Source organism: Lissotriton vulgaris, chromosome 4_1 (assembly GCF_964263255.1).
Source record: "Lissotriton vulgaris chromosome 4_1, aLisVul1.2, whole genome shotgun sequence".
NCBI classification, from domain to species: Eukaryota; Metazoa; Chordata; class Amphibia; order Caudata; family Salamandridae; genus Lissotriton; species Lissotriton vulgaris.
The window spans coordinates 1,752,970,682-1,752,983,036 of record NC_141691.1 but is presented as its reverse complement, the minus strand read 5'-3'; the positions used below and the strand labels follow the sequence as shown (position 1 = coordinate 1,752,983,036).

At 40.0% G+C, this 12,355-nt stretch overlaps 1 protein-coding gene across 1 annotated transcript in view; it reads left to right on the top strand.

Annotated features, from left to right (window-relative positions):
• RNF19A (ring finger protein 19A, RBR E3 ubiquitin protein ligase) overlaps positions 1 to 12,355 on the top strand; it is a 461,423-nt gene that overhangs the window by 398,253 nt on the left and 50,815 nt on the right. The window contains exon 10 of the mRNA XM_086966057.1: positions 6,099 to 6,242. Coding sequence (XP_086822183.1) covers positions 6,099 to 6,242 — 144 coding nt within the window. The remainder of the gene's footprint in view (positions 1 to 6,098; positions 6,243 to 12,355) is intronic.

Below are 12,355 nucleotides of genomic sequence, written 5' to 3'. Positions count from 1 at the left end.
CCTAGGAGAAGAGCAAAAACTGTTCAAGCTTCTTTCCCATTCATGAACATTGAGTTCGAGTCCAGAACCCTACAGTCAATAAGTTCTGAAAATTAGACCCACTGATCCAGTTTGCTATTGTCCCAGTGCAGTTCTGGTACGTACTCAGTAGAAGGTTAGTTTAGCTCTTGTGCGAAAAAGCTGACACATTGAAAGTTCATTAGAAAGTTTGAGGTTTTTTTTTAATTGTTTTTCCAAATGGACTTATTTTTAAAGACCCTGTACGTATGCTTGCACGCTGTACTTCATGAAGGTGCAGAAATTGAGAGCTCTCTTGTAGTACTACCATTGCACTCCTTGTGTAAGTTATTCAGCAAACAGTATGCCAGAAAAGATGAAAGTGAACACACTCTTCTCCACAATGTTCTGCTTTTGGTTCAGATTAGCCTGTGGTTTTCAGACTGTTGAGCTTCTGGACCTTCATTAAAAAAGAATTCATTAAGTTGCGCAGAAGTTCACAAATGGTAGGTTTTGTTGAATCTGCTCATTAAAGTAGTATTCAAATAGTCAGCAATGTTTGCCACTTCAGATCCTAGCATGGAGGTCTCTAATGCCATGCCCCATTTCTCACAGTATCCAAGCCTGTGATTCCTCCTCCGATATTTAACAAACACATCATGCAGCCTTCACCCGGTGCTTTACGAATTACGTGCCTCATCTTGGATTTACTTACCCAGTTTGCTCAATGCTCTCTAAATGCTTTGGACCATTATTTGGGCAAGGGCACCCACAATTGGGCTATCCTTTAGCATATTTTTGCAGAAAGTGAAATCATAGCATTGAATTAATTGAAAGATATATTATTCCTAATCCATTTAGGTCATCATCAGCTGCTCTGCTTTATCAATCATGAAGAGCAACCTCTTTGGAAATGCATTCTAGCAATTATTGAGTTCATTAATTAACAGTGCAGAGGGATACACAAGAGTGAGCCAGGGAGTTAGTGACCCACTGTGCCCTTTTTCCCCCTAAAATTGTTGATGGCTATAAAGTTGATTCTGCACACTCTGGGAAATGTTTGTTAGGATGCATACACACACTTTCCACTGAGACTATTCTACGCAACAATTCTGATGACGTTCGTCAGTATGTGTTTGTTGGTTAACCAGTTGTGGCGAATCTATTGAATGTTTTGGTATGCTACCGTAGTTCAGGAGTTAATTATGGGTAGTGTTAGATGAGACATTTCTCGAAACAGATTGGAATTTTTTTAATCCTAAACAACAGGAAAATAATTTCCGGTAACATCTAAGTCTGATCCATGGATGAAAGTAGATTTTATTGCCACTCCCACCATACATCCGTGCAACACTTTTATCTTCATTAGGTTTATGATGCTGCATTGCCAAATCCTTCAATTGTATAACTTGCAATGCCACCAGTACAGAGATGATACACAACTCTGTTCCATTGTATTTACCAACTGTGTGTGGTACCAACTGTCTGTCTTGGAATTATGTCTACCTCTTTGCATGGTCCATACTTTCCTTGAGCTCATTGCTGATGGCTCATCTGAATTGCCTGCAGTGCTATCTATTTCTCTCCAGCTATATTCAAGGCCTCTCTTTAATTGATTCAGAATGCCTCTATTCCCTCGATCTCTGGCAAGGGTAGAGCACATTGCCCAATCGGTTGGGTGTTGTATGGTCTCCTCATGAACTTCGTGGTCCATGTGCCATTCCATTTACTCAACAGTGACTGCCCTTTTAGTAGTGGCAGTGTATATTGAGTCCAAAACTCAGAACCCTGCTTTTAGTTCATTCAAAATTGTTTGTTTCATCCATTGTTGATTACAAATGTTCAGCAATTGCTATGTTTAAATACAACCCATTTTCAATAATTAAAAAGAAGGTTCTTTTTCACAAACTGAACACTATAAGCCCTGCAGAAGTGTAGTTTTAGAATCCCATTAGTTTGCTAGGTATTTGGGATCTGGCTTTTTCTGGCATGTTGAAGTTATCATTGATCATGTTTCCAAGTATTTAATAGTCCACAATAATCCAAAAAGTAACACGCTTTTTTAAAGATACTGGAATCACTTATCCTGTGCAGCAAAAGAGAGGCCCGCCTCTCTCCGGTCTGTGATTCTTAATCTTATATTATCAGTCAAAACTCATGTGAGATATGCTGACTAATTGAATCCCAACTTTGACATCTAATCAGTAGAGGCAATCCTATTTCTCTCCATGATGATTTGAGACTTCCAACTAGCAAAGAAGACAAATAATGTCTTCTCTTTCTCACCAAGACGGATTTTACACTTCGGCTTGGTATTTTTACTAGTCTTTTTCCTCTCCAGCTTCAGTAAAGGGAAAAGACATCAGTGGCATCTTGCATAGTGTCTTGAATAGTTGTTTGCTATAAACCACACACTGCCACTTAACCATGCAGACCAGGGCTCATTCCATAATATTGGAGGAAAAATCAGTTTCCCATAGAAAGCATCTCTGCTTGTGAGATCTGCAAATGTGTAGGGTCACTCGCGACCACCTCTCAGCCTTCCTCAAAAATGAAGAGTTGGTCAGACAGTAGAGAATACAAACCAAAGATATTTATTGAAAGTACACTTGAGTGAAGTCCGGTCTGACCAGCATTCTTAGATTGCTGCAGAGGGACTGACTTCTACCAACAGGACAACGTATAATGTACATTTTCAGGATCACTTAAGACACACCCAGACTAGAAATTTCCAGTTGGTAGCTAGTTGAACGATGAAGATAGAGAAAGATGAGTTGCAATCCCAGAACATGGTTAATGTTATCTCAGAGCCACGGTTACTCGGCCTGCATCCGCCGTTGGAAGGGTGGGAGCAGGCCTGTCTAGCGAGAAAGGTATGCGATGTCAAAAACCGTTTGTTCATTAGCACAGCAACCTTGGAGGACTACAGGAAAAAAATATATTGCATCGCCTTTCTGTTGAGGCAAAGTGAGACAGAAATTAGTTTCGATCATGGTTCAAAATGGCGGCTCAGCTTAAAACGGTGCTGCGAATGCTAACTTTACACAGAGCAATGCACTAGCAGAATGAATGCATGACATTTACATTTCAACAGAGTAACACAGTTAGTACCTCTAACATTGGGGGCAGCTATGTCCAGAATGTATGTCTACCTTTGTCAGACTTTGCTTTAAAATCCCTTTAGCAAAAGGATAGTATTTACACACATTCTGTAGCCTCACAACTGCCTGATTCTGTTGCATATCCTGTTTCTGATGTACTGGGAATTTTGAGAAAATATATGAAATGTACTGCTAATATCTGTTTTTTTCAAAAACTTTAGCATGGATAGGACAACCATCCAGTTTCATAGCCCTCTATTAGCGATATTATACTTTTCAGTGACTTGCCACCCACTGTCAAAACTCAAAACTGAGATAATGTATATGGGGTATATATCTGATTATTAACGGAGTTTGGGTCCTAGAAATAAATATTTAATTGTTCCACATCGCCTTCATATTTTTACAATGTTCAGGTGAATACTTATGTTTCCAGATCCTCAACATTGTACCAAGAAATCGGGTAACATCTTGAGTGATTCGGCATTAAAAGTATGCACTTGATGAGTTTCCTACATTAAATAAATGTTGAGCATTTCTTAGTCACACGTGCTATTGTTTCAGAATTTACCTACTGCCTACTTATGGGTAGAAACTCTGTGTGTAATGAGAAAGCAGAAGTAAAAATAAAGAATGAATCCCATTCAATTACCATTTGCTGATCCGTTCCCTCTCATCTCAGAGCCACCTTCCAGCATTTCCTGCATGCCAAAGAGGTGAACGAAATGCACGCAAATGTTGAGAAGTTTGTACTGCAAAACTTTCAAAGGTTTTCTTCCCTGTTCATGCACTTGGGTATTTTATTTGTTGCATGGTGAGCTTGTAGGTTTATAGCCTTTTGCACAAACACCAGTGCTATTAGACTGCTATGAGTGCCTGGGTTTGTAATACCCTGTTGCTGGTTAAGTTTTAGGAATGATCCAGACATGTGAATGAGTTGGTTGGTGCATAAAATACCATATTTGGCTGTGTTCTCTCTGCTGTAGATTTAGCGGTAATTTTGAACAGCATGTATCTTTATTGACTTTGAAACAGCAGGCAGGATAAGTTAGTGCAACAGCTAAACAGTCATTCTATTTACCTATTCTTCGTGAGAGTATTGTAAAACAGGTAAGGCTTGGGACTATTTTGTTATACTGTGTATAGTAAATGTATTGTCAGTGAAAAAGTGCTTTAAATTATAGCTTCATATGTTTTGTTTGGAAGGAAGTACATTAAGTAGGACGGTGACAGGTAAAGACAACTTAATTAAATAAACCTTCTGTAAATAATGCTGCTTACAAATATAAATCAACATAAAAAATAAACAGCATCTGACTTATCACAAAAAACAAAATGGACACCTGTGCCGGCCATAAGACTGTATTGACATCTTTCGTGAGGCAAAGCATCCTGCTAGGCATTCATACACTTTCAAGTGGAAGAGATTCTGCATTTGGTGTATTCTGAAAAATTAAAACCCTTCCAGTCTTCAAGCAGATGTTGCGTTCCTTCCAGTCATCTAGTATGGTCTCGACAACAATGACATCAATATAGGTACTTCTTGCAGCAGGTGGAGGGGTGGTGGGCTATGGGTTGATAATACCGTTTCAAAATCTGGTTTGTACCATTTTGTTCTAATTGCAAATAATGTATACCAGAAAAAATGTACTCTTTGCAGCAGTCACTGCATAAGGGAAATCTCTTTTTGAAACCTCTTTCTTTAGGATGTCTTTGGTAAAAAAAGACTTCTTGTTGGGAGATAAAAATGTGTTCTCTCTGAATCCCCACCTCCACTTTGGGAATTGAATATTGTTGTGTACCAGTTAACTAGTCCACCTTTCAAGCCATTTCAATTGGAAGACTACTTTCTTGGTACCCATCACTTTTGGTTTGCAAATGAAATGAAATTCAGGATTTGTGTTCCTAAGAACAAGTTGGTGATGAGAACTACTCCAGGTTTTCCCCATAAAGTAATATTCCATGTCAATTAGTCAATGTCTTTATCAACATTCTTTTTGAACAGTCTACGGCAACAGAAAGAGCTCTTCACACGTTAAATGTGATGGGAGTATTACGATTGTCTTGACAAAAGGGGCAAAGCAACTTGTTTTCTTTTTCAAACTACTGACCTTCAGAGTAGGCTTGGCCATGACAGAGAAATCAATTTCAAGATGGATAACTCTTGATTTTTGCTATTATACCAATTTGCAAACAAATCCCTTCCTAAGGCGCTTTGAACCAAGCTCCTTAACAATCGCCCTGATTTCAGAAATCTGGTCCTTGCACACGTTCACTAGACACTATTATTGGGATTCCACCTCCAAGACGGGTGCCCAAGAAGATCAGAAATCTTTGAGGAATCTGTTTGGGTGATGATCAATGCTGCTTTTATTTCTTGTCCGCCTTTTCTAGTGGGATGGGCTCTTTTCAGTGCAGTCAGGAGGAAGAATGAGGGCCATGAAGACAGTTACATTTTTTGTCTAATGTATAGTGGAGTAAATTTGCTAACATTGCCCTTCACATCCTTTCTTTTGTTTTTGTAAAAGGGGTTTGTGAAAGATATTTCTAGTCACGTTTTGCTTATAGAGTGATTATTTAGGGTTGTCGTCTTTATGTAAATGAAAAATGAATGACATTTTCCGATTCATGTTGCAGACACAGTATTTCATCCATCTAAGGACACTTGTCTGCTGTAAAACTTTGCAAATGTGTACATATGTACACTTTGAGGAGTATATTTTATACAACCCTTTGAAATGCAGTGTGTGGGTGGGACAAGTCAGTGAATATGCATTTCATGGGGGATTTCCACAGGAGAGAAGTAGTATCACCGATCAGTACCTTTTCCAGAGACGGGGTCTTGTACTTGTAGAATTCAATTTGACAATATCGAGAATTGTAAAAAGAAAACATTTGCAGCCACTTTTGAAGATTATAGCTACTACTTGAGCATTCATTTATTTTGGAAACTTTTTGTGATATTTATTGAAATTTTTGTTGAAAATGACTTTTTTTTAGGTTGGAAATTCAAGCAGATGTGCAGAAAGAGCAGTACAGTCTGAGTGGTGAATCTGGCACTGTAAGTTTGGGAACAGTTAGTGATAATGCCAGTACCAAAGCAATGGCCGGATCCATTTTAAATTCTTACGCACTTTTGGACAGGTAAGAAACTAATGAACAGTTGCATTTCACATTCTCAAGTGTTTCCTTTGTTTCTCTTTTTAGATGATGTTTTTCACTGTGAGGTTGCATTGCTTATTATTTTTCTCTTTGTTAGTCTTTTCTATAACAAGGCAGAACTGTAAGACTGTATTTTCACTTGATTTGTTAAGTAGTTAGGCATATTAACCTGTGTGTGTGTGTGTGTGTGTGTGTGTGTGTGTGTGTGTGTGTGTGTGTGTGTGTGTGTGTGTGTGTGTGTGTGTGTGTGTGTGTGTGTGTGTGTGTGTGTGTGTGTGTGTGTGTGTGTGTGTGTGTGTGTGTGTGTGTGTGTGTGTGTGTGTGTGTGTGTGTGTGTGTGTGTGTGTGTCTGTGTGTGTGTGTGTCTGTGTGTCTGTGTCTGTGTCTGTGTCTGTGTCTGTGTCTATCCTTATGGGGACTTGGGCATGATAACACACTCACGCTGTGGGGACCTGAACCCAGGTCCCCACAAGGTAATGTCTTCTAAATGATTAAAAATGACTTCAGGAACATCTGTGTCAATTTTTTCAACTTTTGAAAAAATTGCCTTGTGGGGACGTGTGTTTATATTTTTGCTCGCTCTGTCCCCGTAGGCAGGAGGTGGTACTGCAGTCCTAAACACACTTTGCATTTTAAACACACATTGCTCACAGAAACAAATACTAGCAGCAGAAAGGATGCACATTTCGAAAGGAATGCTCCATATCCCTTTATTTATCCAAATATTTTGAATGTAAATTAACTTTTTCTCTACATAAAAACTTATTTACATGATTCTGCTATTAAAGTTAGTCTTTTTGTGTCTGAAAAGTGTGGTTTTATGAGCATTTTTATAATCTATTTGAGTTGGAACACTTCACTATTGCCATGTGATCTTTATCTTCAATTAAAGAATGATGGTGCACTGCACTGTGATATAAAGTAAATGATTCTGATCATGTTTTGTAAATAACTTAGAGGACTATTCAGGCCCAGTGTTCAGATCCCTTGTCTTTTTTCGCTATTGCAAAGTCAATTCACTCCAAGACTCTGACCATCCTTTGGTGGACTAGCCAGCCAGAGTCGACTTCAGTGCTGGTGGTGCCTGGTGCAACAGTCTTTTTTTGGTGCACCCCATGACCTCCTTCTGCATGGATGACCTCACTACAACCCTTCAAATGTGCCCCTCATCTCTTCATAGCCCCTCTCTCACATGCATTTGTTTTATTGCGCTACTCACACCAGTGTAGGTTGTCAGAGCAGTATACATCAAACACATTATACAGAGACAATGAATCATACAACGCTAAATTAGTCTGTAGGTAATGCTGCAAAAGACACTAAGGATTACGAGGTGTAGGAATCGCATGTCATCCATCGAATGTTTTTTCTGGAGACGCACAAACTGGGGATTTAAAACATACCACAGTGGTTGGGATACGATTTTCTAATCCAAATGTACTACTATCCAAACAAACAGTTTTAAACAATATTAGGATAATGAAAATCGGGGGGGATAACATACCATTCTAACCTATACCATACAGTTTGAATGCAGCTCTGATGAAAGTTCTTTGGTCACTGTTCTATTTAAGATTGTAATTTATGAACTGCAAGTAAGGGAAAGATCTCTGCAACAAGAGCAGTTATCCCCTGAGCAACTCACATAAAATACAGTCCTTTTGTCTGCATGGTGCACTTTATTTGCAGTAGGCATATTAACAACCTGGGCATAATTTTGACCACACTTATCAGAGTACATTTTTTAATTCCTTTTCGGTAGGTACTCTTGGACGTAGAAATACTGATAATAACGCAATTACACCTGCTCGCGTAACTAAGAGTAATTTGGGGAAAAGCAACCTATCAGGAGACAAACTTAGTGAGTGTATGTGGCTGCTTGAGCTTGATATTTGTGTTCTACTGCATTTAGTGTTATTTCTCAATGTAAAATGCATCCTTGCATCCAAAATGAAATTTAGCGCTAAAAGCTGGGAGTAAGTTAGACGAAAAACTCAACTGCAACAGCACATTTAGGGCTACTCCTTAGCATAAAATGCCTTTTCAAGCCCATTATGACTGTTTGGGGGGCATTTGGCAATAAGAAAATAGTGCTAAATACGGGGGAGGTACATTTTTTGAAAAACTTAACCCAGGAGCACATTTCGCAAGCATGATCGGCTCCTTGCCCTTGCTATTCGTGTTCTGTTGCATTTAGCACTATTTCTTAACATAAAAAGATTTCTTATGCTCATCTTTGGACGCAAGGGTGTATTTTTTGCATTATGAAATAGCACTAAACCTAGAATTACTCTTTTTGTGTAATTATGCATAATTCCACTTGATTACCCTACAGTAATTAAGCGAGTTACGCCCACCCCATTATTAACCTTTTGCTCTTCTTTCAGTTGGATCAAAACTACCACTAGCAAAAACTCTGAAGTCTCTCCAGTAGGAAGATTAATCACCAGAGTTATCTTGACATTTTTATTGTTGTCTGAAAACTGATGTACACACAAAGAACTCTGCAGCATGTACTTTTAAGCTCATACGTTCCTTCTAAACACAGCCCACCACTGAGCTCAGCACCAGGTGTGGCTTCACCAGCTGCACCGCTCTAAAGCCGTCCTGTAGATAGCATCCCACCCTCAGGCTTTTCATCCCAGCATGGGGCTTCTTTCATGTTCAAGTGGTATTATCCAGTCTCCGTAATAGCCTAGGATTCACTAGACTGTAAGTACATGGCCAACTGTGCTGTGTCTCAAACACATCCTCTGACTTGCATCACTTCAGACCATTCTTTTTCTGCATTTCAAACCACTCTTGAAATTTTAGGAGCGCTCAAAGCACACCGATCTGTATTTTCTAGCCAGGTGTCTGACTGCATCCATTAGTGTTGAAGGCATCAACAATGGAAAATCACCTAAGAGTACTGTTCCTATTTCCTGCTTTGACTGGAGAAACACAGTAATCACTTGGTATTTAAGGGTGTTACTGGTGCCCTTCTGTGGAGCACACACCCCTGAAATATCTTCAGAGAACACCACTTCTACACATGATAGGATGCACCATCCACAAACCACCTGATTCAGGGTAACTGATCCAGGATCATCACCCTTGTTGAAAGCTCAATTGCTATAGGGTCGCACTCTGCATTGCCACATGGATACTTGGTGGTGCATGGTAAAGACACAGCAGACACCATGGAGCTGCGGTGCTGGATGTCAGTCTGGAAAGCTGTTGCATACTTTGTGGCCCCTTGTCCCCTCATCCCTGCATATTACTTACATACACCCTTCATTCTTTGGACAATGAGAAACACACTAATTTTAAAATCACATCAAGTTAACCCATGCTTTAACCTGTTGCCAGGGCTTTAAGTGAGATGAAAAAAAGGGGGGTTCTCTCAAAAGGGCGTGGTCAATGTAATTAAGGGCGTGGCTTAAAACACCTAAACTAACAATCTGTGTGTGCCGCTCGACTTGTATTTTGCTGTTTCTGTTACTGCATCCAGATATACGATACAACAAGTAACATCATACCTACAACATGTCAGGACTATTGGCTTTGTCAATAGTTGTTAGTTGCATAAGATAAATAAGCAGCAACTATACCTTGTATATAATATTCAAAAAGTTTCCACTTGAAGCCCTGGTGACACCACGACAATGTTGCTGCTCCAGGTAACCAATATACATATGGGCTTATTTACAAGCCCCTTGCGCCGCCGGTGCGTCACTTTTAATATGGGGAAAAGTGACGCACTGGCGACGCAAGGGGCTTGTAAATAAGCCCCATAAAGTTTTAATGATGTAGGCACTTCCATAGTGCTAAAACTTCACTGGAGCAACCATGCACATTCTCTCCTGCTTTTCTACACACTTAGGGGCAGATTTACAATTACTGGCGCATCCCTGCAAATTAACAGGGATGCGCCAGTAATTGTGCGCTGCAGCTCCTCCACCCATGATGCCCTGCATTTACAATGCGGCGCACCATGGGGCAAAAATGGCACAGATGCGTCACACATCTGTGCCGTGAAAGCGGCGCATTGCTGGAGTGGTGTCGCAGCTCAAGCAATGCTTTGGGGAGCCCTATCTGGACAATACTGCGTCAAGCCTTATGCCTGCTTCTAGTAGGCGCAGGGTTTCGAAGCAGTATTGGCCTAAAAGTGACTAGGTGAAATCTTGTAGATTTCACTCAGCCACTTTTAGGAGGCGTTCCTGCGCTGGAATGCCCCCCCCTGCGCCGTAACACTTCCTTATGGCGCAGGGCTTTACAACGAGACGCATCTCCCAGATGCGTCACGTTGTTGATACCCCACACCATGGTGCATCTTTTGCGCCGCCCCTGCATCACAAAAGTGACGCAACGGCGGCGCAAAAGAGGCGCAAGGGGCTTGTAAATCTGCCTCTTATTTTGTAATGGCAGATAGGTGGAAAGCGGCATCGTTTGTGTGCGTGCCAACTGCTGGAGTGGGTATATAATAGAGATGTGAGTAGTAACAAATGCACGTGCATGTGCCCATTACTTTAAACTACACAAATATAAACATGTAGGCAAAAAAACTCAGAACCCCTGAGAAAAGCAATTGCAGAATGTTATAATGTCGGCTTGTAAATGTTATTGTTGCGGTTTAATACAAAACTTCATGTCAAGGATGTTTGCAGAATAAAGGGCTTGGGACACAAACCTAGCTTGTTATTTGCTTAAGATCATGTCAGGTGAATCTGGGAAAACATAAAGACAAAGCATGCCTTTTGCTACCACACGCAGCAGTAAACTAAACCATTCATCCAAAATGTCCTGGTATGGTATACCGTATGTTAGATTTAGTTCTCACTGTTTAAAATGATGAGCCAGCGCAAGTTCAAGTGTTAAGAAAACAATGCTGCTGAAAGAAATCCCAATGTCCTACTCCCTGCTCCTTTTCCCCTAAAAAGAAAGGAAACACAAACCCGGGCTTCAGCACAGCCATTCAAAGATGTGCAAACGCCGATTCATGCATTACAAAGGGCTCATTAACAAGTCAAGAGGCCTGCAAGCTGGAAACACCTGAGCATGGAGCTTCGCCCAGACTGGGGGATGGGCCGTGCTTCCACGGAGATCCCTTTGAACGGTTGGCAGGCAGGGCAATAGTATTGGTAAATACTTTATGCTGCCGACCTTGAATTCCACAACTGTTAATGTTAAAACAATTTTCTCATATTAAATTACGCCGTTATTTGAATTACTGAGGATAGCTCCAGCCAGAATGTCACTGAGGCCCGTAAATGGAAACTTTCCCTGATTATGCGCCACTTCCAGAAGAGAACGATTTTATGTTAAAAAAACGGTCTCATTTACAGGTGCTTCCAACAACATATCAGAAATCCTGCAGCATAGGGAAAACATTAGGGTGTGTTTTGTCTTCTAATTTAAACAAAAGAGAAAAGAACAATATTTTGATGGAGCCACACTCAGTAATTCAAATAACTGCTTACTGTAACACGAGAAACTTGTTTTAACATTAAAAGTTGTACAATTCAATCTCAGTTGCATAAAGTATTTGCCAAAACATATCATGAAAACATACAATAGATGTGAATGCTATAGAGCGATCACCCTAGATCTGCAGTTCATGAAGTGAAGGCAGTAACTAAAAATAAAGATGCAATTTTAACCAGTTTTGTGAGAATTAGACTAGAAGATATTGTCTTTTATCTGACTTTTAAGCTTTCAAAAGAAAGAAAAAGATCAGAATTTCCTTCAAAATTCTTGTGCATTGGGCAGGGTGAAGGCGAAATGAGGGAAAGTGTTTCACAGTATCACAGCTGTAAAGTGAACGATGTATAAGACTATACAGATGCACCTGTTTAAAACCAGCGGAATACTGTATTATAATCAAGGTCATTGCAATTATGTGGCAAGGGAAGAGGAAATTAAGCGGGGTGCTTGACTAAACTATCCGGCGTGATAAGGCACAGTTTGTAACAGTTGTCCTTCATTATTTTTGTTTTTTACTCATATAAGCACTGTATGGGTCAAGCTTTCATGTCATTTGTACCAGTTTAACACCCAAATACATTTTCCATTTAAGTAACGTTTGATCCCTTCGATCTAGAAACAAAACTGTA